This window comes from Eschrichtius robustus, chromosome 1, assembly GCF_028021215.1.
Source record: "Eschrichtius robustus isolate mEscRob2 chromosome 1, mEscRob2.pri, whole genome shotgun sequence".
Lineage (NCBI taxonomy): Eukaryota > Metazoa > Chordata > Mammalia > Artiodactyla > Eschrichtiidae > Eschrichtius > Eschrichtius robustus.
Genome location: NC_090824.1, coordinates 11,750,609 through 11,772,279, shown reverse-complemented (window position 1 = coordinate 11,772,279; position 21,671 = coordinate 11,750,609). Strand labels below are relative to the sequence as shown.

General features: G+C 42.5%; 1 protein-coding gene and 2 pseudogenes across 2 annotated transcripts in view; 2 read left to right on the top strand and 1 right to left on the bottom strand.

Annotated features, from left to right (window-relative positions):
* The first annotated feature begins 4,422 nt into the window (after positions 1–4,422).
* On the top strand, positions 4,423–5,387 carry LOC137771258 (serine/threonine-protein phosphatase PP1-gamma catalytic subunit A-like; annotated as a pseudogene).
* A 7,107-nt stretch (positions 5,388–12,494) lies between these two features.
* GOLGA5 (golgin A5) overlaps positions 12,495–21,671 on the top strand; it is a 43,595-nt gene continuing 34,418 nt past the window's right edge. For both annotated transcript variants that reach the window (XR_011073641.1, XM_068541330.1), the window contains exons 1-2: positions 12,495–12,660; positions 14,625–15,201. Coding sequence is in view for 1 of the 2 variants with exons in the window: in XM_068541330.1 (XP_068397431.1) it covers positions 14,655–15,201 (547 nt within the window). In the remaining variant the exon portion in view is untranslated. The remainder of the gene's footprint in view (positions 12,661–14,624; positions 15,202–21,671) is intronic.
* LOC137762868 (non-histone chromosomal protein HMG-14 pseudogene) lies at positions 20,122–20,446 on the bottom strand (annotated as a pseudogene).

The window sequence follows — 21,671 nt, the reverse complement described above, 5'->3', positions numbered from 1 at the left end:
TTTAATACATTCACAATGTTGTGCAACCACCATCTCTGTCGAGTTTCAAGACATTTTCATCACCCCAAAAGAAAACCCTATACCCAATCAACAGTCACTCCCCACTCCCCTAACCCCTGGCAGCCACCAAATCTCCTCTTTGTCTTTATCGATTTACCTACTCCGGCTATTTTGTATATATGCAGTCATGCCCTCTCCCACAATTTGATGCAGTCGATCACTTTCTCTTCCTTTCAACATTTTCTTCACGAGGCTTCCAGGATCCCCACACTTCCTGGTTTCCCTTAACCTGATCTCTGAACATTGGTGGGTCCAGGGCTTAGTCCTGTACCTCTCCTTCTCTCTGTCCCCACTCACTCCCTGGCTGACTCACCCAGTCACATGGTTTTAAGTTCCATCCATGTGCTGATGGCCCCAAGCTTTTCTCTCCAGCCAGGACTCTCCCCAGAACTCCAGACTCACACATCCCATTGCCTACCTGACATCTCCACTCGGCATGTCATACTTGTCCTAATCAAGTCTGAACTCCTGACCTTCCCCACCAAGCCTGCTCTTCCTGATTCATGTCAAGTCCTCCTTCCGGGTCCTCCAGCAGAAAACCTTGAAGTTTTCATCCTTGACACTGCTCTTTCTTTCATACCCTACATTTGACCTGTCAGCAAAATCCTATGGGTTCTCTTCAGAACAGATCCAGAATTTGACCACTTCCATCACCTCCACAGCTATCATTCTGGGGCAGGCGCTCTCCTTTTTCACCAGGGTTTTTGCAATCACCCGATAACTGTTGTCCTACTCCTGTCCTTGGACCCCTTCAATCCATTCTCAACACATCATCCAGAGGGATGTATTAGTCAGGGTTCTCTAGAGAAACAGTATGTATGTACGTATGTATGTATGTATGTATGATAAAGATATGGGATTGGCTATTGGCTCATGCAGTTATGAAGGCTTTGAAGTCCCGTGATTGGCTATCCTCAAGCTGAGACCCAGGAAAGCCAATGGTGTGGTTGCAGTCTGAAGGTCTGAGAACTAGGAGAGCCAATGGTGTGAGTCCCAGCCTAGACAGTCATGCAGAAAGCGAATTCTCCCTTCCTCTGCCTTTTTGCTCTCTTCAGGCCCTCAGTGGATTGGCTGATACCCATTCACATTGGGGAGGGCAATCTGCTATACTCAGTCTACTGATTTAAATGCTAATCTCATCCGGAAACATCCTCCCAGACACACTCAGAAATAATGTTGAGCCGGATATCTGGGCATGCCCAGACCCAGTCACATGGACACATAAAATGTATATCACGTTGCTAAACGTGAGTTAAAGCAATTCTCTGCTGGAAACCTTCTAATGGCTTCCTAACACTTCCAGCATAAAATGCAGAATCCTCCACATGGCCTAGAAGGACCCGTATTATCTGACCCCTGCCTGCTTCTCCACCCTCACCTCCAGCCACTCTGCCCCTTCTGCTCTTACAGTCCTGGCCCCCTTTGCCCCTGATTTCCAGGTCCCGGCACTCACACTCCCCTCTGGCTGGAGCACTCTTCCTCTCCCTTGCCCCATGTCCTCTGCGCTCACTCCTTTACCTCCTTCAAGTCTTTACAGAGGCGTCAGCTTTTCATTCAGCCTTCCTGACCATGCTATTGAAAATTGCAGTTTCCACCTGGAACAGTGCCCCCTCCTTCCCTGCTTTGTATTCTCTCATAGCACTTACCACCATCTCAGATGCCAGAATTTGACTTATTTTATCTGTCTCCTCTCGTTAGAATATAAGCTCCACAGGAACAGGGATCTTTGTTTTGGTCCCTTTTGTTTCTATCCCCAGCACCTGGATTTGTACTTAGCGCATAGTAAATGCTTAATAAATATTTGTTGAATCAGTCAATGAATGAATTTTCCAAAGATAGTTTAAAGAAAGAAAAGGGGTTTGTACTGATCAGGAGAAAAATTCCTTATTGCTCATAGAAAGGAGAAACCTTTTAAGTATCCCACTTTCCCCAAGTCTCTGCCTTAGAAATCTCACATGTATCCTTTTAAGAGAGTGGCATGGTCTTGTGAATTCAGTCCTAGACCTGTCTGCTCCTACCCACTGACAAGGTGGACATAAGACTGGTCACACTATGCGTGGGGGCTACAGGATTGAGTAGATTGAGGTATGTTCACACACCCAGACTTACTCACTAATTCACTAATTCATTCATTCCTCCGGCCTCCCTTGCAGGACTTACTACCTTGTTTGTAATTGTCAGTTTTCTTATCTATCCCCACAGACTTTGAGCTCTTTGAGAGCAGACATTCTATCTGTCTCCTTAATGCATAGCTGTGCCTGGCACAGACTAGACAACTCAACAAAACGGAAAGAGTGGGTGAATGGAAAACAGTGGCCAGAGTGAAAGAAGGCCAGCAGCTGGGGGACTCACGAGGCTTGTCTTCAGAATGGGGGGGGGGCACCTGTCTGGATGGAGCAGAGGGTACCTGTTGGGGGAATAACATTGGTTGGGTGACGCTGGGCACCGAGTCCCTGCTAGGCTGCCACAGTTCCCTAATTAGGGGAGAACAGACCAGTCGGGAGGGACATGAGTTGAAACAAGCACACATTTATTTGGCTGCCTCCTATGTGGCTTCACACAGCTACCCCACCTGCATTCAGATGACGGATCCCCTAATCATGATTAACAGTCAGTTTACGTGGGACTGATGTCAATGACCCAGGAGTGCCCCCTTCCTGGGCCCCGTCACTAGACTCAGGCACACTTCTCTCCTCCTTCTGCCCTCCGTGACCGGGGAGCCCCACCATTATCCCTCCTTCCTGAGACTCTCACCTCCTTCTCGGCCTCCTGAGGAAAGGGGGCTGGGTTGGCCCTGCCCCTTGGCCACGCCACCAAAGTCACACCTGATTGCAAAGATGATGTCTCCCCTGAGGGGTGATGAAGACCCCTCCTCTCAGGCCTGAGGAACTCCACCAGGCTTTTTTATGCTTGCATGCTGGAATGCCTCCAGCATTTCAGTAGAATGTTCCACCCCCATGTTTCTGGGGTCCTTGAAAACCAAGTAGGGGAACTACTTGAGATGAGTTTTGGGAGGAAAGAGATAGATTGGCCTTGTGGGTTAGGCAGGCTGGATGGGAGGGGTGCAGGAGGTCCATGGCAAGACCCATGCCTTCATTTTGGGTGGAACAAGGACTTTGGATGTGGATTATGGATGCAGAAGAAGAAGCAGAAGGTCACGCAGGGGGAAACTCAGAGAGACATAAAAATCATACCTACCATTTATTATGCACCTGTTGTGTGCCAGGTATTGTGCTGGATGCCTACATATGCAATAGATTCATTCTGAGGTACCTACCTATCTCGTGGAACCAGCTTCTCTAATCCACAGGGTGGGACCACTGCATTCATTCATTTAACAAAATATGTATGCACCTACCAAGTAGTAAGCCCTGTCCTAGGTGCTAGGTACACAAGAGAAAGACAGATGTGGTCTATGCCTTCATGGAGGGGAGATGCACACTAAGTAAATAAACAAATAAAACTACATTATACAGATTATTATAAATTTGCATAATTATAATTGCACAAATTATAATTATACAAAATAAAATTGTATAATTATAAATATTATAAAGGAAAAGAATGAGGTATCGTGTGGAGCAGGACAGGACCTAGTTGACTCAGGGTGGCCAGGGAAACCTCCAGAGGGGGAGAATTTTATACCAAGGCCTGAATGATGGGAAGGGACTGGCCGTGTGAATTGGGAATTGTGGGTGATGATGGGGTGGGGAATGTGTGGAGGGGCAATTTCCAAGACAGTGGGAACATCAAGGCCAATGTTCTTGAGGGTGGGATGACTGGACGCTGTGAGTCTGAGGGACAGCTGTTCCAGATGGAGCTGGTGAGGACAGCCTGAGCCAGATCCTGCAGGGCCCTGTGGGCCACAGTAGGGAGGCCGGGTTTCATTTTAATTTTAATTTTTTTTTTTGGTCCTGCCTGGCAGCACGTGGGATCTTAGTTCCCTTACCAGGGATGGAACCGTGCCCCCTATATTGGAAGTGCAGAGTCTTAACCAGTGGACCTCCAGGGAAATCGTCCGGGTTTCATTTTACACACTGTTATTTGATGTGTTAATTTAAAAAGTATATAGATTATTGAATCATACAATTTTAAAATATTTTGATAACTGTATTTCAATATTTCCACTATAATTTCTTTTGCCATACTGTGCATATTATTTTATGGTTTAAAAACACAATTCTGCCTCATGGTTCCAGTGGGGAGAGAAAGAGGAAGCAGGGGAGCGGGCCGTTAGGGGGGACCCACCAACAGTTTCTGCTACCACCGCTGGGGCCGCCTCTGTGCTCTTGGCCGGGGGAAAGGAGCTGTGAATCCCGGGTGCAGGGCCGCACCTGCGGGAGGGTGGGCAGCGGGACGGCGATGGCAGATACGAATAAACTCAACCTCAACAGCCTCATCCAGTGGCTGTTGGAGGTTAGAGGGGCCAAGCCAGGCAGGCATGTCCAGCTACAAGAGAATGACATCAGAGAACTGTGCTTAACGTCCCAAGAGATCTTTCTCAGTCAGCCCATCCTACGAGAACTTGAAGCACCGCTAAAAATAGTGGTGGTACCCACAGGTAATACTACGATTTGCTTTGACTTTTGGAGTATGGTGGTTTCCCACCAGAAAGCAATTATCTATTTCTTGGGGACAGGGAGAAAAAGTCCTTAGAGAATATCTGCCTCTTATTGGCTAAAGAAAATCAAATATCCCGAGAATTTTTTTCTTCTCAGAGGAAACCACGAGTGTGTCAGTATCAATAGCATGTATGGAATTTTTTGATGAATGTGAAAGAAGATACAACATTACACTATGGAAAACTTTCATAGACTGCTTTAACTGTTTACTGATAGCAGCCATTGCGGATGAGAAAACATTCTGCTGTCATGGAGGTTTGTCACCAGATCTTCAATCTATGCAGCAGATTCTGAGAACTGTGCGGCCAACTGATATACCAGATCAAGGTCTTCTTTGTGATCTTTTGTGGTCTGACCCAGGTAAAGATGTCTTAGGCTGGGGTGAAAATGACAGAGGAGTTGTCCTTCACATTTGGTGCTGAAGTGGTTGCCAAATTTCTCTATCAGCATAATTTGGATCTTATATGTAGAGCCCATCAGGTGGTTGAAAATGGTATGAATTTTTTGCAAAGAGGCAGTTGGTCACTCTGTCTTCTGCAACTGATTATTGTGGAGAGTTTGACAATGGAGGTGCCATGTTGAGTGTGGACAAAGCACTAATTTGTTCTTTTCAGATTTTAAAGCCTGCAGAGAAAAAGAAGCGGAATGCCAGGAGCCCCTTTAACACCTCCAAGGGGTATGATCACAAAGCAAGCAAAGAAGTAGGTGTCATTTTGACACTGCTTAATTGGGACTTGTAACATATAGTATATGATCTTCATTTTTTAAATCGTAATGTATATTGGTCAGCTTGCTCAAATAGTGTTTGTGGGCTTGCTCCTTCCATTTTTGACTTAATGAATGATATTTGCTAATTATAACAGCAAATAAAAGACTCTCCACTCCCAAGAAAAAAATGTTTTGTTTTGTTTTTTAATTCTCTGGATTTTTTTGCAAACAATTTTAATGATGGTATTAAAGCTGTACACCCCAGGACAGTTTATCCTGTCTAGGGGGTAAGTGTGCAACTGATTTATTTTAAATTCAGTACAACCCAAGAATAATGCAAATGCTTGTTTTCTTTAGGATATAAAGAGAGCCCTAGGGTGCTCAATCTGTACAAGTTATTGTCATAAAATGCGTACTGTTGATACAAACCACTGTGAACATATATTTTTAAAACTTTGTTTCAAAGGATTGCTTTTTTCTCTTACTGTCTTGTCATGTACAAACTAGTAACTTTCAACCTTGCCAGCATCACTGGTATGATGTATATTTAATTAAAGCACACTTTCCCCTACTATATACTTAAAATGATGATTAAAGCCATTATTTTATTTTACTTTATTTTTTTAAATAAATTTATTTATTTTATTTATTTATTTTTGGCTGCGTTGTGTCCTCCTTGTTGCACGCTGGCTTTCTCTAGTTGCGGGAGCGGGGGCTAATCTTCATTGCGGTTCACGGGCTCCAGGAGTTGTGGCAGGCGAGCTCAGTAGTTGTGGCTCGCGGGCTCTAGAGCGCAGGCTCAGTAGTTGTGGTGCACAGGTTTAGTTGCTCTGTGGCATGTGGGATCTTCCCGGACCAGGGCTTGAACCCATGTCCCCTGCATTGGCAGGCGGATTCTTAACCACTGCGCCACCAGGGAAGCCCCAGAGCCATTATTTTAAATGTTTGTTAACTCTTTCCTAAAGCCAAAGTTTCTGTTGAAATACGTATTGACACTCCTCTAAGTATAAGGTGGCTTGGTTGTGTACACATGTTGCCTTCCTGGGGATTCAAAAACAGGTTTTTGAGTTTGAATAGCAATTAGTAACATAGTTCTGCTTAAGCTATTAATGATTAAAGTTAATAACATTTTGTACAATTTCCATATAGCCTATTCATTAAATAATCTTCGTACCATTACATCAGGCCTGAACCCGCTCATTCAGAAAGCTTTAAATTATAGAAACAATACTGTTCTTTATGAGTGACCAATTATGCTTTCTTTGGTCTACATTCTTTATTCTACAGTGAAATTGAGGCTTATAAGTCAAAACAAAGGAACTAACTTACTACCACTAGTTTATACAGAACTCAGGATATCTGTGACTTTTTAAAACTATCATCTGTTACAGTGTTTCAACAGATGACCCTTTACAATACCATGTGGTGAAAATGAATTCAGACTTATTAAATGATGAACTTGTTAAAACACACACACCCACACACAATTCTGCAAAAGGGTCCATGGCACAAAGAAGATAAGATGTAGGTCAATTCCCTGCACCCAAGCTGGACTGGCCTTCCACAGGATCCCAGAATCTCAGAGTGAGGCTCTTGAAGAACACCCAGGGAACTTCCTGGCAGTCCAGTGGTTGGGACTTGGGGAGCTTTCACTGCCTGGCCAGGTTCAATCCCTGGTCGGGGAACTAGGATCCCGCAAGCCTTGTGGCTCACCCCCTGCAAAACAAAACAAAACAAAACAAAACAAACCCAGTACAGGGTGCAAAGAGTGCAAAGACATTTTAAACTCCCTAGTAGCTATATCAGGAGCTTCTTGGTAGGGCATGGGGAAAGACTGGGAGGGGCTCTGCATACCTTCCTCCCCACCCCACACCCTCTTGTCCACACTCTTCAATCAGGACTGCTTGACTTGGATGCATTTTATATACAGGGCATAGACATAAAGATTTCCTTTAAAGAAAGAAGCCTACGGTATAACAATCACTCACATACACCTTAAAAACCACTAACCACCCATTTTACAGGTGAGGAAACGGGGGCCCTGAGAGAGAAATGGAATTGCCTATGATGCCAAAGCAAGGCGTGTGATGTTTGTTGACTCTCAGGCATCTGCTTTTTCCAGGACAGCACAAAGCCTCTTCTCCACCCAGACCTGCTGCCAATGTTGGGTCATGTGGGGGTTGGAGGTCTCTGAGCAGGGGCAATGACAGGCTGAGGATGTGGGGTGAATGGGGGCCTAGGAGGTTTCATCAGGGCTGCAGTGGCAGAGGGACTCATCTCTGGGAGCAGCTTAGCATTCCAGGTGACATGGAAAACACCAGAAATGGTCTGTCAATCTGGAGGAACTCCCAAACAGGTATGGAAATATGAAATTCCTGGGTGTCACCCAGCGTTGATTCATGGAAATACTACATTCTGTGCTCTATAAACAAAACGATCCAGCAATACTCATTTTACTTGTCAATCCAGATGTAATATACATACATACAAACATACAAGCGTACGTATATATTTTTAAGCATTAAGTGCCTCCTGCTGCTGGAAGCTAAAAATGCTCAAAGAGGTTCACAATCTCATTCTTCAGAGTTGCTCAACAAGGAGTAGAATCACAGAAACCCGGAGTTGAAGAAACACAGACATCTTCCAAAGAAGGTCACAAAATCCCTAGGGAAAGCCTGCAGGGCTGGGCAGGTGACATAAATGAAGGGCGTCAGGCTATCTGAGAGGCAGGGCTGTGAAGACGTGAGGAATGCATTCAGCCTCCAAGGGTGTTCAAAGTTAGAAAGGTTTTTTTATATTATTAACTTTCAAAAAATAACAGATTCTTATGGTACAGAGTTCAAAGGATACATACAAAAAAGGATTCATTGAAGAATAAACCTCCCTCTTACTCCTGTTGCCCAGCTGAATTCTCCAAGGAGGGAAAGAAAGTGTCCCTCAAGAGACAGACTCTAATCATCAAAGATATTTGTACACAAATGATAGCATATTACAAACACCAGTTTTTAATTTTTGGTTTGTTTTTTTTTTAATGTATTTATGTTGCAATGCGTTTAAATTTATTTATTTATTTATATTTACTTTTGGCTGTGTTGGGTCTTCGTTTCTGTGCGAGGGCTTTCTCCAGTTGTGGCAAGCGGGTCCACTCTTCATCGCGGTGCGCGGGCCTCTCACCGTCGCGGCCTCTCCCGTTGCTGAGCACAGGCTCCAGATGTGCAGGCTCAGTAGTTGTGGCTCACGGGCTTAGTTGCTCCGCGGCATGTGGGATCTTCCCAGACCAGGGCTCGAACCCGTGTGCCCTGCATTGGCAGGCAGATTCTTAACCACTGCACCACCAGGGAAGCCCCAATTTTTGGTTTTTTAAAACATCAGATATTGTTAAGCTCTTGGAGCTCTTTTCGTATCCTTGAATAAGAGCTTCTGTTTTTTTTAAACATCTGCATAGTACTTCATCGGATGAATGTACCAAGATTTTTAAATCAACGAACATTTAACTTGTTTCCAATATTTGCTATTATAAGCAATGCTGCAATTAATAACTTTGTATATGTGTGAGTATATCTGTAGGATAATTTCCTAAAAGTAAAATTACCTTCTCAAAGGGTATGTGTATTTTTTTTTTGAATTGTTTTCATTGAGATATAACATACATGAAATAAAGTTAACAGTTGTTAAGTACAGAGTTTATAAACTCTTACATATGTATCCATACCCATAATCAACACCAAAGTCAAGATATAGAACATTATCAGCACTCTAGGTGCCTCCATCTTGACCACTCCTAGTCAATATCTGGCCCCCCAAAGGTAACTACTATTATAACTTCTATAATCATAGATTAGCTTCACCTGTTCTTGACCTTCATATTAATGGAATTATACAGTATGTTGTCTTTTGAGACAGGCTTCTTTTTTTTTAATTGAAGTATAGTTGATTTACGATGTTATGTTAGTTTCTCATGTACAGAAAAGTGATTCAGTTATACATATATATATTCTTTTTCATGTTCTTTTCCATTATGGTTTATTACAGGATATTAAATATAGTTCCCCGTGCTATACAATAGAACCTTGTTGTTTATCCATTCTACATATAATAGTTTGCATGTGCTAGTCCCAAACTCCCAATCCAACCCTCCCCCGCCCCTGGGACTAGCTTCTTTTAACTCAACAATATTTCTTTAATTCAAGTAAGTCTGATTCATCCATGTTGTTGCATGTATAGTTACTTGTTTTTCATTGTACATGTCTTTTGATGGACACTTCACCTCCATTTCTCTTGAGTGGAACTGCTGACTCATAGGGTAGCCCTATGCTGGGCCATAGAGTAGGCCTATGTTTAGCTTTAAAGACAGAGCTCAAGTTTTCCAAAGTGGTTCTATCACTTACAGTTCTGTCAAAAATGCATGAGTGTCCTAGCGGCTCCACAAACTCATCATTACTTGGTATTTTTCATCTTTTTACATTTTAGCAATTCTGGTGGATGTGTAAAGGTATTTCATTGTGATTTTAATTTGTATTTCTCTGATGACTAATAGTGTTGAATACTTTTTCCTGTGCTTTGGCCAACTGGATATTTTCTCTTGTGAAATGCTTATATATTAGTCTATTTTTGTTGGGTTGATTGATATTTTTTTATTGATTTGTTGGAGAGCTTTATATATTCTATATATAAATCCTTTGTCGGATACATGTATTGTAAATATTATCTACCAGTCTTTGGCTTGCCTTTCACTTAATGAAAGCCTTGCAGGCTTTAATGTTGCTGTTGTTGTTGTTATTGTTGTTGTTGTTTTTGATGAAAAGAAATTCTTAATTTTAACAAAGTCCAAATTTCAATCTTTTCTTTTGTGGTTAGTATTTTTCGCGTGTGTCTTGTACAAGGCAAAGTTGTAACCTCTTTCTGTTGGCTGTGTTGTTTCTCTGGCTAATCCAGCCTGGCCCCGATGACTTCTGGGTAGTATGTCTCTATATGCTGACTCTCTCAGGGAGTATACATGGGAATTCTTGAAACATTGGGGTAGCCTGCCCACTGCCATTTTTTTTTTTTTCATATGGGAGATCTGGCTCTGCTTCAACTTCTTTTCATTCTCATCCCTTCACTGATTAACAATATTGTTTCTGGAGTCACACTGACGTAGGTTTGAATCCCAGATGTATTACCTACTTCCTGTGTGACCTTGAGAAAGTAACTAAACCTCTCTGAATCTCAGTGTCTCCATCTGTTAAATGGGGTATGTTTTAGATTTCATTAGGTAAGGCTGAATAAGAAACAATTTCAAATCTCTAAAAGCAAAGGTTTCTTTTGCACTCATGTGACTTGTCAGGCGTGGGTTGCTTCACATATCTTTCCCTCCAGGACCCAGGCTGAGGGAGCAGCTCCATCTGGGACAGGCCATTCTCATGAGAGAGGGAAAAGATTAAGAGCGTTGGTAGGAATACATAATGGCTCTTAACACTATTGCTCAGATGTGGTGAAAGACACTTCTATTCACATTCTATTGGCCAAAGCAAGTCACGTGATCAAGCCTGACATCAGTAAGGCTGGAAAGGACACTCTTCCTACAGGATGCGTTGCAGTCACAAGGCAACAGGTGATGATGTATAATCCTTGCTGACCTGAAACAACTAGGCTGCCAGGTATTTCTCCAGGAAAGATGGGTTTATTTGGAATCAGCAGAGAATTGCAGTTTGGGGTCTGCAACCATGGTGAGCCACATGTAAGTCCCCACACAGCAAGGGAAGGAAAATGCTGTAATAGAAAGGGAAAGGGGTTGGAAGGGCTATAGTAAACAAAGCGTCTACAGCTTTTCATTGGCTGATTTGTTGCTAGGAAAGAAAAGGGGTCTTTCTACTTCTTGGGTGAGAGCACTCTCCCTTCTGGTCTCCTGACTCTATTTAATTTAGGTTTCTGTTTCTTAATTTTTTACATCCTTAACAGGAGGAGTCACTTAATAGCTGGGAACAACAATGCCACCTACCACAGGATAATAACAGTACCTTCCTTATGGCTGTTTTGAGAATTAAATGAGGTGAAGCACGTCCAGTGCTTAACACAGTATACTGCCCTTAATAAGTACACAATAACTATTAGAGGCTATTATTATTATCATTATTACTATTATTATTTCCTGGTGCTGCTGAAAGTTCTTCTGCTCACTGGACTGGTCTAAACCTGACTTGAGAGGAAAAAAGAAGGAGCTGTAATTACTCCCAATATTTAATTTGGAGACAATAAAACGTTGAGTCTAACGGCTCAAGCTTTGCAGTAATATGGACTCCTTACTAGGGCACATGATCTTAGACAAGTTACTTAACCTCTAGGGTCCTTGGGACTATGTTGTAGGCTTGTCATTAGGGCCAAATTAAGTCAACCCTGTGCACAAAGTAGGTGCTGAGTATCTGTTGAGTTATTAAATGTGGATTTTAGACTTATTTCAAATATTCAGTGAACTGTATGCATAACATTACAATACAGCTGTATGGAAAGCCCTTTACTGGCCTTTTCCATCATTTGGGTCTCAGCTCAAATGTCACCTCCTCAGAGAGATACCTTCCCTGTCCACATCATTTAAAGTGCTTCCCTCACCTCCAGTCACTTCTCCCCATTATCTTGTATTTACAGCTCCGGTAAAGCTCTGAAATTGTCTTGTTCATTCAGTGGTTTATATAATATGTCTCTGCCACTAGTTCTTGTTTTCTGTACTCTCATCCCCCGTTAAGGATAGGCCTCAACATCCTCATTCGTAAAACTAGGCGAGCGGAGGAAGAATGGGGAAAGGTAAACACCGGGCGCTGCACCTGCGTCTCCGGCCTCCAATTCCTTCCGGCGGGGCACCGCCCCTGCCACCCACGTGGGCCGCCGTGGGGCACGCCCCCAGATGGGGCGCGGCTTCCAATGTTGTGTCGGCCGCGTGCGGGCCGCGGTCCTAGGGAGGCGAGCTACGTCACACGCACGCAGGCCCTACCCCCGCCCCTGCTCGCCACAGGCGGGAAAAGGGAGTGGCCAGGCGCGAGGGCCCCGCAGCCGGCGGCGCTGCCGCCTGAGCCGCCGCCAGGTGGCTGCTCTAGTCTCTCGCCCGCTCAGGCAGCTCGGAAGCCACTCTGTTTTGGGGTCCTCGCCGCTCTTCCACGTCTCCCGGAAGAGTAGCTGGGCCGTGGCTGATCGAGGGCCTGGTCTGCTCAACCTGGGCCCTCTCCCGGCCGGCTGCTGAGGACGGGCGGCCTGGGAGGGTGACCAGGCCGCGGTGCAGCCGCTCCAGGGTCCTCAGGTGAGGTGGCCGCGGGGGGCCGAGGGGTCCCCTTGGGGCATTAACGGCCTTAGAGGCGGGGGCGGCATCCCCTCAGCGGAGACCCTGATCTCTCCGCCCTGCCGGGGGCTCGGGAACAGGGCAGGGGAGCCCCCTTGGGCCTCCACGGACGTGGCTTAGTGCCCTCCCCTTTCCTCCCTCCCCCATCCCAGCCTGGTTTGGTCGCTCCTCCCCCTCCGGAGGCTCAGTGCAGTGGGTAGGGAGCGAAGTGGGGGTCTGTACTCGCCCACCTGGGATTGACAACAGAGTCCCTGGGACTGACCAGCTGATCCCCAGCCTCCCTTCCTCTGTGTTGACACTTGGCCTTCGTGCAGGCCCTGCCACCGCCATCGGCCGACCCATCCCCATCCTCATCCCTTGCGCTCTCACCCTCTCTCTCTTCAGCTCGGCGTGGGCCGTTTACTGGGCGGAATTTCTTGAGGGCTCTGTACCTCGGAAGTCTGCTAGAGTTGTTCTTTTGTCCGCGGGGCAAGTGCCTAGGGCCCATCTTAACATTTAATTGGGTACTCAATCTTAAGGCACAGGCTTTTGTTTTAAAGCCCTTTAAAACTTTACAATGAGAGGCAAGATATAAGTTAATAAGCATGTTCTGATTGCTTTATTAGGAGAGATCATTTGTTCCCTACTTACCACCAGTGTTTACTCAGGAATGATACATACTCTGTAGGGAGTTTTATATGTTATGGAGCATGTCACTTCCATTTTCATTGGATTTCACATAAGCTCTGTGAAATACACGGGCATGTAATCATCCCATTTTGTAAGGAACAGGTTTAGAGGGTGAGTTTCTTCTTGAGGTTGTTCAGATACTGGGAGGCTAGATGGGGAACTCAGGGGTTAAAAAGTGGGTTTGGCTGACTTAGATTTGCCTGTCTGAGCTGCTGTCTAAACTCTGGGATCTTTCTAAACCTTTCCCCCCATTTTTTTGTGAAAAAGGGGTATTGCTACTTACTGCACAATGTGGTTGTGAAAATTATGTGTGCTAAAGATAATGTTTGCAGGGCACCTAACATAAAAATTAATTCCATTCCGCAGTATTTATGGGTGCCTACTGTGTGCTGAGAATTCATTGGTGAGCAAAACAGCTATGGCGTTTATCCACCCACTCCCCGCCTCCCCTTCCCCAAAAGGGAGAGACAGGGGGAAAAAAGACATATAAAACATGAAGGGATGTGAAGGAAAAGAACAGTGTGTGAACAGAGAATGATAGGACCTAATTTAGATGGGACAAAAGAGCTATTTTGGGGGCAGATGACGTTCAGGTGAAGACCAAGAACAAAAAAAAAGTTAACTGTGAAAGAGCGCTCCAGGCAAAAGGAACAATGTGCACATTCAAGAAATGGTTGTTGACTTTTTTATATGCTACTCTTCTATGTCATGGAAACTAGTTGTTTCATCATCATCATTTTGATTTATTGTGGCACTGGATAAGTACCCAAATATATGCATCAAATGAATGTTTATGCAATCGTAATTGTTTTATTCTGAACTTAGCTTAATGTGCGTATAGTAGGTACTGAGAATCTAAATTATTGAAGGTATATTTTAGACGTGTATATGCACACCTAAATTATCCATGATAGTGCTGCAGTATTTACACTTTGTTGAAATAGGAATAACAGTAGTAGTGGTAGTTGTAATTATGGTAGCAGCTACTCAAATGAGTGCCTACTGTGTGCTAGGCATTTTTCAAAGTGTTTTTTAATGTAGTATTTCGTCTTAAAACCATCCTGTAAAGTAAGTACACTTATTTTCCTCATTTTCTAGGTGAAGTTTCTCAGTTTCAGTCAAGTAGTTTGCTTGAAATTACATAGTAAGAGGCAGGGTCAGGCTTTCCAACCCAGGACTGTCTGACTCTAGAGCCTGGTCTTAATCGCTGTGCTCTGCTGTTAAGCCACACTGATCATTTTATATCCTTTTTACAGGTTCACCAACAGGATTATTCTGCTGCCATCATGTCCTGGTTTGCTGATCTTGCTGGAAAGGCAGAAGATCTTTTAAACAGAGTTGATCAAGGGGCTGCAACAGCTCTCAGTAGAAAAGAGAACACCAGCAGCATTGTTTATAGCAAAAATACTGACTATCCTGAACTTCACCAGCAAAATACAGATTTGACTTATCAGACAGGACCTAAAGCGACTTACATTTCCTCAGCAGCTGATAATATTAGGAATCAAAAAGCCACCATCTTAGCTGGGACTGCAAATGTGAAACTAGGATCTAGGACATCGGTGGAGGCCTCCCATCCTATTGAAAATGCATCTGTTCCTAGGCCTTCATCCCAGTTTGTTCGAAGAAAAAAGTCAGAGCCTGATGATGAGCTGCTGTTTGATTTTCTTAATAGTTCACAGAAAGAGCCTACTGGGAAAGTGGAAATCAAAAAGGAAAGGGGCAAAACACCTGTCTTGCAGAGTTCTCGGACAACAAGCGACAGTTCTGTGAACACCAGTGTAACCGCCATCAAAACCATTGAAGAACATCCTTCTGGGAGCCAAAGCCACGGTAGTTAATCAGTCCTCTGTTTCTTTTAGAGTTAACCAAATTGGATGTCACCATAGCCTAAAATGTTCTGGTAGCATTTGTCATGCTCTGTTTTGTTACCTGTCCGTGCTGGCGCAAGGGCAGGCTCTCTGAAGTGTGTGGTGTAAATAAGGGGGACAGCATAGAACACTATTAGCCAATGTACGGTTACAGTAGGGACCTTTGAATGGTGTCTGTTGGTAACTTTACCCAGCCCAGCATCTTTTTTTTTAATTAATTAATTTATTTATTATTTATTTTTGGCTGTGTTGGGCCTTGGTTGCCGCGCGTGGGCTTTCCCTAGTTGCGGCGAGCGGGGGCTACTCTTCGTTGCAGTGCGTGTGCTTCTCATTGCGGTGGCTTCTCTTGTCGCGGAGCATGGGCTCTAGGTGCGTGGCCTTCAGTAGTTGCGGCACGCAGCCTCAGTAGTTGTGGCTCGCGGGCTCTAGAGCGCAGGCTCAGTAGTTGTGGCGCATGGGCTTAGTTGCTCCGTGGCATGTGGGATCTTCCCAGACCAGGGATCGAACCCGTCTCTCCTGCATTGGCAGGCGAATTCTTAACCACTGCGCCACCAGGGAAGTCCTCAGCCCAGCATCTTAAGAAATTATATCCAAAATGATTCTCTAAGATGTTTTAAGATATAAAGAAGAAAATTTTGAAATCTGAAAGGAAACATATAGTTTTGGATTTGGAACTATCTCCAATTCATTTCTTTCTGTCATTGGTATTATAAAAATAACAGGCGGCTGTACTTCACTTATATTCTGGATTGTGAGCTTTTTGGTGTGTTTTTCCCCCTGCCTACCCTGAAAGTAAAGCGTGAGAAACTGAACTTTGATCTAAGTTGGAGGGTTAAAGGCATTGACTTAGTAGTGAAGTAAGAACTTAGAATTCTGGTTTTCGGTTGTTTAATTTGCTATGAAATTACCTCAGCATGTACATTTTCTCACCTGCAAAAAATGTTTACATGATAATGTGGCTAATTTGAGTACGTAGGAAGCATTTTAAAATAACAATAAACATGATAGGTCCTTGCAGGGATTCTTTATAGAGCTGATAACTCATAGGAGCTTGTTATGTTCTTAAACCATTTAGCTTCTTCCATGGTCTTGGCTCTTAGTGAATAAAATCTTTCTTGTATTTCAAGATAAAAAAGTGGTAAAGAGACGGGTTTTGGGCTTTCAAGACAGATGCATGCACTAGCAGTTAATTAACTAGGTATGAACAATCCTAAATTTCTTCTCAACTATCTTTTGATTAATTATACAAACATTTATTGAGACCCTATTGGGCCAGGATACAGAAGTGAATGGGTTATAGTTTATTGGATGAGATACACATGTACACAGATAATATACATGTAATATAGTAAATGCAGCAGTTGAGGTATGGTCAGAGTGTTGTGGAAGCATGTCTTTTTCCTTATTGATTCATAGATACTCTTTATATGCTCTAGATGGCAATTCTTTCTCATCCTCCTCCAGTTTTACCTTGTTGTTTTTTTCCTTTTTCTATAATGTCTCAATAGAAGTTCTTGATATAATGATTTATCAATTTTTTCTTTATGGTTTGTGTCTTTTGTGTCTTAGAAAATCTTTTCCTATCCTCGGGTCATAAAGGTATTTTTCTGTATTATAGGAAAGGTTTTATACTTTTGCCTTTCATATTTGGATGTTTACCTAAAGTTGTTTTTTATGTATGGTGTGAGGTAGGCATCTAGTTCCCTTTTTTTCCCAAATGGAAATCAGTTATCCCAGCACCATTTATTGAAAATATTTACTTTCCCTATTAATCTGCAATACCACCTCTGTCATATATCAAATATCCACCTATATGTTGGTATGTTTCTGACACTTAATTCTGTTTCATTGGTTTATTTGTCTTTGTGTCAGTGCCACATTGTCTTAATTAATGTGGTTTTATAATATGTCTTTATATCTCAAAGAGCAGATTCTACCACCTTGTCCTTCTTAGCAGATTCTACCATCTTGTCCTTCTCCAAGAATGTTTTGGCTATTCTTGGGACTTTTGTACTTCCATATGCGTCTTAGAATTTGCTTGCCAAGTTCCACAAAACTTCTGTTGGTCTTTACTGGGAGTCCATTGCTTCTACTGACATACAGATAGTTTGGTGAGAATCAGCATCTTTACAACATAGAATCTTCTAACTTATTAACATGGTGTAATTATTTTTTAGATGTCTTTCATTAAGATTTTATTGTTTCTTCCATAAGTGTCTTGCATACTTTTTGTTAGATTTATTCCTGGGTAGTTTATATTTTTTAAAGCTCTTATAAATGGTATGCTTTAAAATTTTTTACTTTCTGTTTGTTGCTGTCTATAGGTTTTTGTAAATACACACACACACACACACACACACACACACACACGGCAACCTAAGATAGCTCTTAAGCTTCATATTTTTCTATACATTCATTTAAATTTTCAACAACACAATAATATCTGTAGATAATGACTGTTTTCTGCTTAACCCTTTTATCTTTTTAAAAACTCTTTTTATTGCCTTACTACATTGGCTTGTACTTGAAAACCAATTTTGTGTCTTGTTCCTTGTCGTAAAGAGAATGCTTTGAGTGTTTCAGTTTGTGTTAGGTTTTTCATAGGTACTTTTTATCGGGTTAAGGAAGTTTCCATGTATTTCTAATTTGAGTTTTTATGTTGAATTTTAGCAGTGTTTTTTTCATATATGTATTGAGATATCATAATTTTTCTTCTTAATATTAATATGGTATACAAATCAGTTGATTTACTTAAACCTAAAACCAAACTTAACTTTCAGGAAATGTTTGCTAGAACTCACTGGTGAAACCATCAGGGTCTGGGGTGTTCATAGTGGAAGATTTAACTATCGATTCAATTGGTTTTCCATTTCTTTTTTTTTTTTTTTTTTTAAAGATGACAGATTGAACTTAAATTCTGGTTTCTAAATAGAGGTAAAGAGGGTTTTTGTTTTTTTGTTTTTCTTAATTTGTTTATTTATTTATTTATTTTTGGCTGTGTTGGGTCTTCGTTTCTGTGCAAGGGCTTTCTCTAGTTGCGGCAAGTGGGGGCCACTCTTCATCGCGGTGCGCGGGCCTCTCACTATCGCGGCCTCTCTTGTTGCGGAGCACAGGCTCCAGACGCGCAGGCTCAGTAGTTGTGGCTCACGGGCCCAGTTGCTCCGCGGCATATGGGATCTTCCCAGACCAGGGCTTGAACCCGTGTCCCCTGCGTTGGCAGGCAGACTCTCAACCACTGCGCCACCAGGGAAGCCCTTTCCATTTCTTTTTAAATCTGTTTTTGGTAAGTTATATTTTTTTTCTAAGAATTTGTCTATTTCATATACTTTCGGGAGGATTATATTTATTTTACTTAATTTCAGGAAAATAATGTCACAGCTGAAATTTTAACACAGACACTAATCACTTATATTAACCCTGCAGAAATCAAAGCTTGATCACAAATACTACCTGAAGAATACCAATATCTGGCACTCTGCTAAATGCTTGTTTTTTTAAAGCAGCATTAATGAAGTATAACTGACATGCAGTAAATTACACATTTTTAAAGTATACAGTTTGATGCGTTTCATCATCATGTACATTTAAAAATTTATTGACATAACGTAGTTTACAGTGTCTCCCTCAGAAGACCATTTTTGGTTATGTTGATCCTCTAGTATGTTTCTTTTCTATTTTGTTAATTTCTGATCTTTATTATTCTGCTTTCTTTGGGTTGATTTTGCTGTTTTTGTAATCCTTATGATGGGTGCATAACTCATTAATTCCTTTCATTTTTTAAAAAATATATTTTATTTATTTTTGGCCGCGTTGGGTCTTCGTTGCTGCGCGCAGGCTTTCTTTAGTTGGCGCTGAGCAGAGACTACTCTTCGTTGCGGTGCGCTGCCTTCTCATTGCAGTGCCTTCTCTTGTTGCGGAGCACAGGCTCTAGGCGTGCAGGCTTCAGTAGTTGCGGCACACGGGCTTAGTTGCTCCGCGGCATGTGGGATCTTCCCGGACCAGCGATCGATCCTGTGTCCCCTGCATTGGCAGGCGGATTCTCAACCACTGTGCTACCAGGGAAGCCCCCTACCTTTCTTTTTTTATTTTCTTTCATAATTGAAATTTTTTTGGTTGTTTTGAGGATCAGTACACAGACATTTCAATTTGTACACAATTCTCAACATACGTACCAAAAATCTAAAAAATCATGCAGTTGTGATTCTTTTCTGAACAGTTATTCCAGTGACTCTCCAGCTTAAAATTTGGAGGCAAATTTTCCTTCACAGGATATCAAGTACCAGTATCTTCAACTATTGATATGCTGTTACATCGTAAGTCCCACTAATTCAGTTTAATATCATGTACACTACATACTCAAATTGTCAATCGTTCACAGCACATTAACAGTTACTAGAAGAACTGGACTACCACGACCAAAGATGTTACAGAGTGCACAAAATTCTGCCCAGGTGAGCCAAGATCAAGGGGTGAGTGGTTTGCTTTAGGAAACAATTCTACCAAAAACAACATGGGAAGAGAAGAGAAGTAATTTAAAGTGTTTAAGACATTAAATGCACAACTGACTTCAAACTGACATTTAGTGTGCTTTGTATTATAGGATATAAAAGCTACCCTCCATCTGTGGAATGTTAAGCTGACACCCAAGACAATCAAAGCCTCCCGTATTCAATATTCCACTATTTTCTGGTTGTACCAAAAAATAAACAACTAGCAAATGATTTCACCTCTTAAAAAAAGCATTTACACTTAAAAAATGGGATGAGGTGGGATTCCCTCCTTTTAAAAAATGTTTCTAGAGCTACTAAAAAACCTGCATTTACAAAATAGTTGATAAAAATATTCCTCTGGATTGTACAAGAAGGGAGACAGGGACCACTGATAGGACCAGGTGTCTGATATTAATCAGACTTGGCTTCTTTCTCTCCTGCTTCATGAGAAGCTGGGCTCTCCTCGTTTTTAGTTTCTCCGTTTTCTGCAGGTAAGTCTTCTTTAGTATCTTGGTTAGCCACTTCAGCCTCTTTTCCCTTTGCTCCCCTTTTCCCTTTTGTTTGCACTTCTTTGTCTAAAGATTTATCCTTTCCTGCCGCCTTTTTTGGCTTCGTTTCCACTTTTGCAGGAGCCGGTTTAGCTGACAACCTCGCCGACCTCCTCTTGGGCTCCTCCTTCGCCGCCCGCTCGGCGGAGCCGACCTTCCCCTTGGGCATCGTGGCGGCGGCGCCGGCGCGTGCCGGGTGCCTGCGGGCCGCGCCAAAGCTGGGCTGCCTGGCCGCTGCCCCTCCTCCCGCCGCCCGAGCTTCTTCCTTTCATTTTTAATGTAAATATTCAAGGCTGTAAATGTCTTTCTAAATACTACTTTAGATACATCTTACAGGTTTGGATATATACTTTCTTTTTAAAATCTTATAAAATTAAAAATAATTTTTTAAATTCTCTCAATTTTTATTCATTAAAAAAAAATCTTTATTTTGGAAATTTCAAATATACCAAAGTAGAGACTGATGGTTCCCCTCCACCCCCATATTAACTTTTATCCAGTGATGATGATCAACAGCTCATAGCCATTCTTGTTTCATTTATAACATCAAATTTTCAATCTCTGTCTTTACCTCTACCCACCGCAGAATTATTTTGGAGCAAATCACAGATCTCATATCATTTCTTCTATAAATATTTTATTAACTCTAAAAAATACAAGTTTTAAAAACGAACAGTCACGCCATTATCACCATAAAATTAATAATTCCTTAGTATCATCTAATATCTAGTCAGTATTCAGATTTCCCTGTTTGTCTCATCATTTTTACACGTTATTGAAATGCGAAAATCTTAGTTGTACAGACAAATGGCTACACCTATGAAACCCACACCTTTATCATGATAAAGAATGTTTCCTTTGCCCCAGAGAGTACCTCATGTCCTTTTCTAGTTAATCTCCCCACCCATCCCCCAAGCACCCATTGTTCTGATTTTTTTCACCTTAGATTATTTTTGTCTGTTCTAAAACTTCATGTTTGCCAGCAAAAAGTGAGATCATATAGTATGAATACTTTCTTACCTGACTTTTTTTTTTTTTTTTTTAACTCGGTAATACTCTTCTTCCTTGTTTTTTTTTTTTAATTTTTATTTATTTATTTATTTATTTGTTTTTGGCTGTGTTGGGTCTTCGTTTCTGTGCGAGGGCTTTCTCTAGTTGCGGCAAGCGGGGGCCACACTTCATCGCAGTGCACGGGCCTCTTCACTATCGCGGCCTCTCTTGTTGCGGAGCACAGGCTCCAGACGCGCAGGCTCAGTAGTTGTGGCTCACGGGCTTAGTTGCTCCGCGACACGTGGGATCCTCCCAGACCAGGGCTCGAACCCGTGTCCCCTGCATTGGCAGGCGGACTCTCAACCACTGCGGCACCAGGGAAGCCCTACCTGACTTCTTTTATT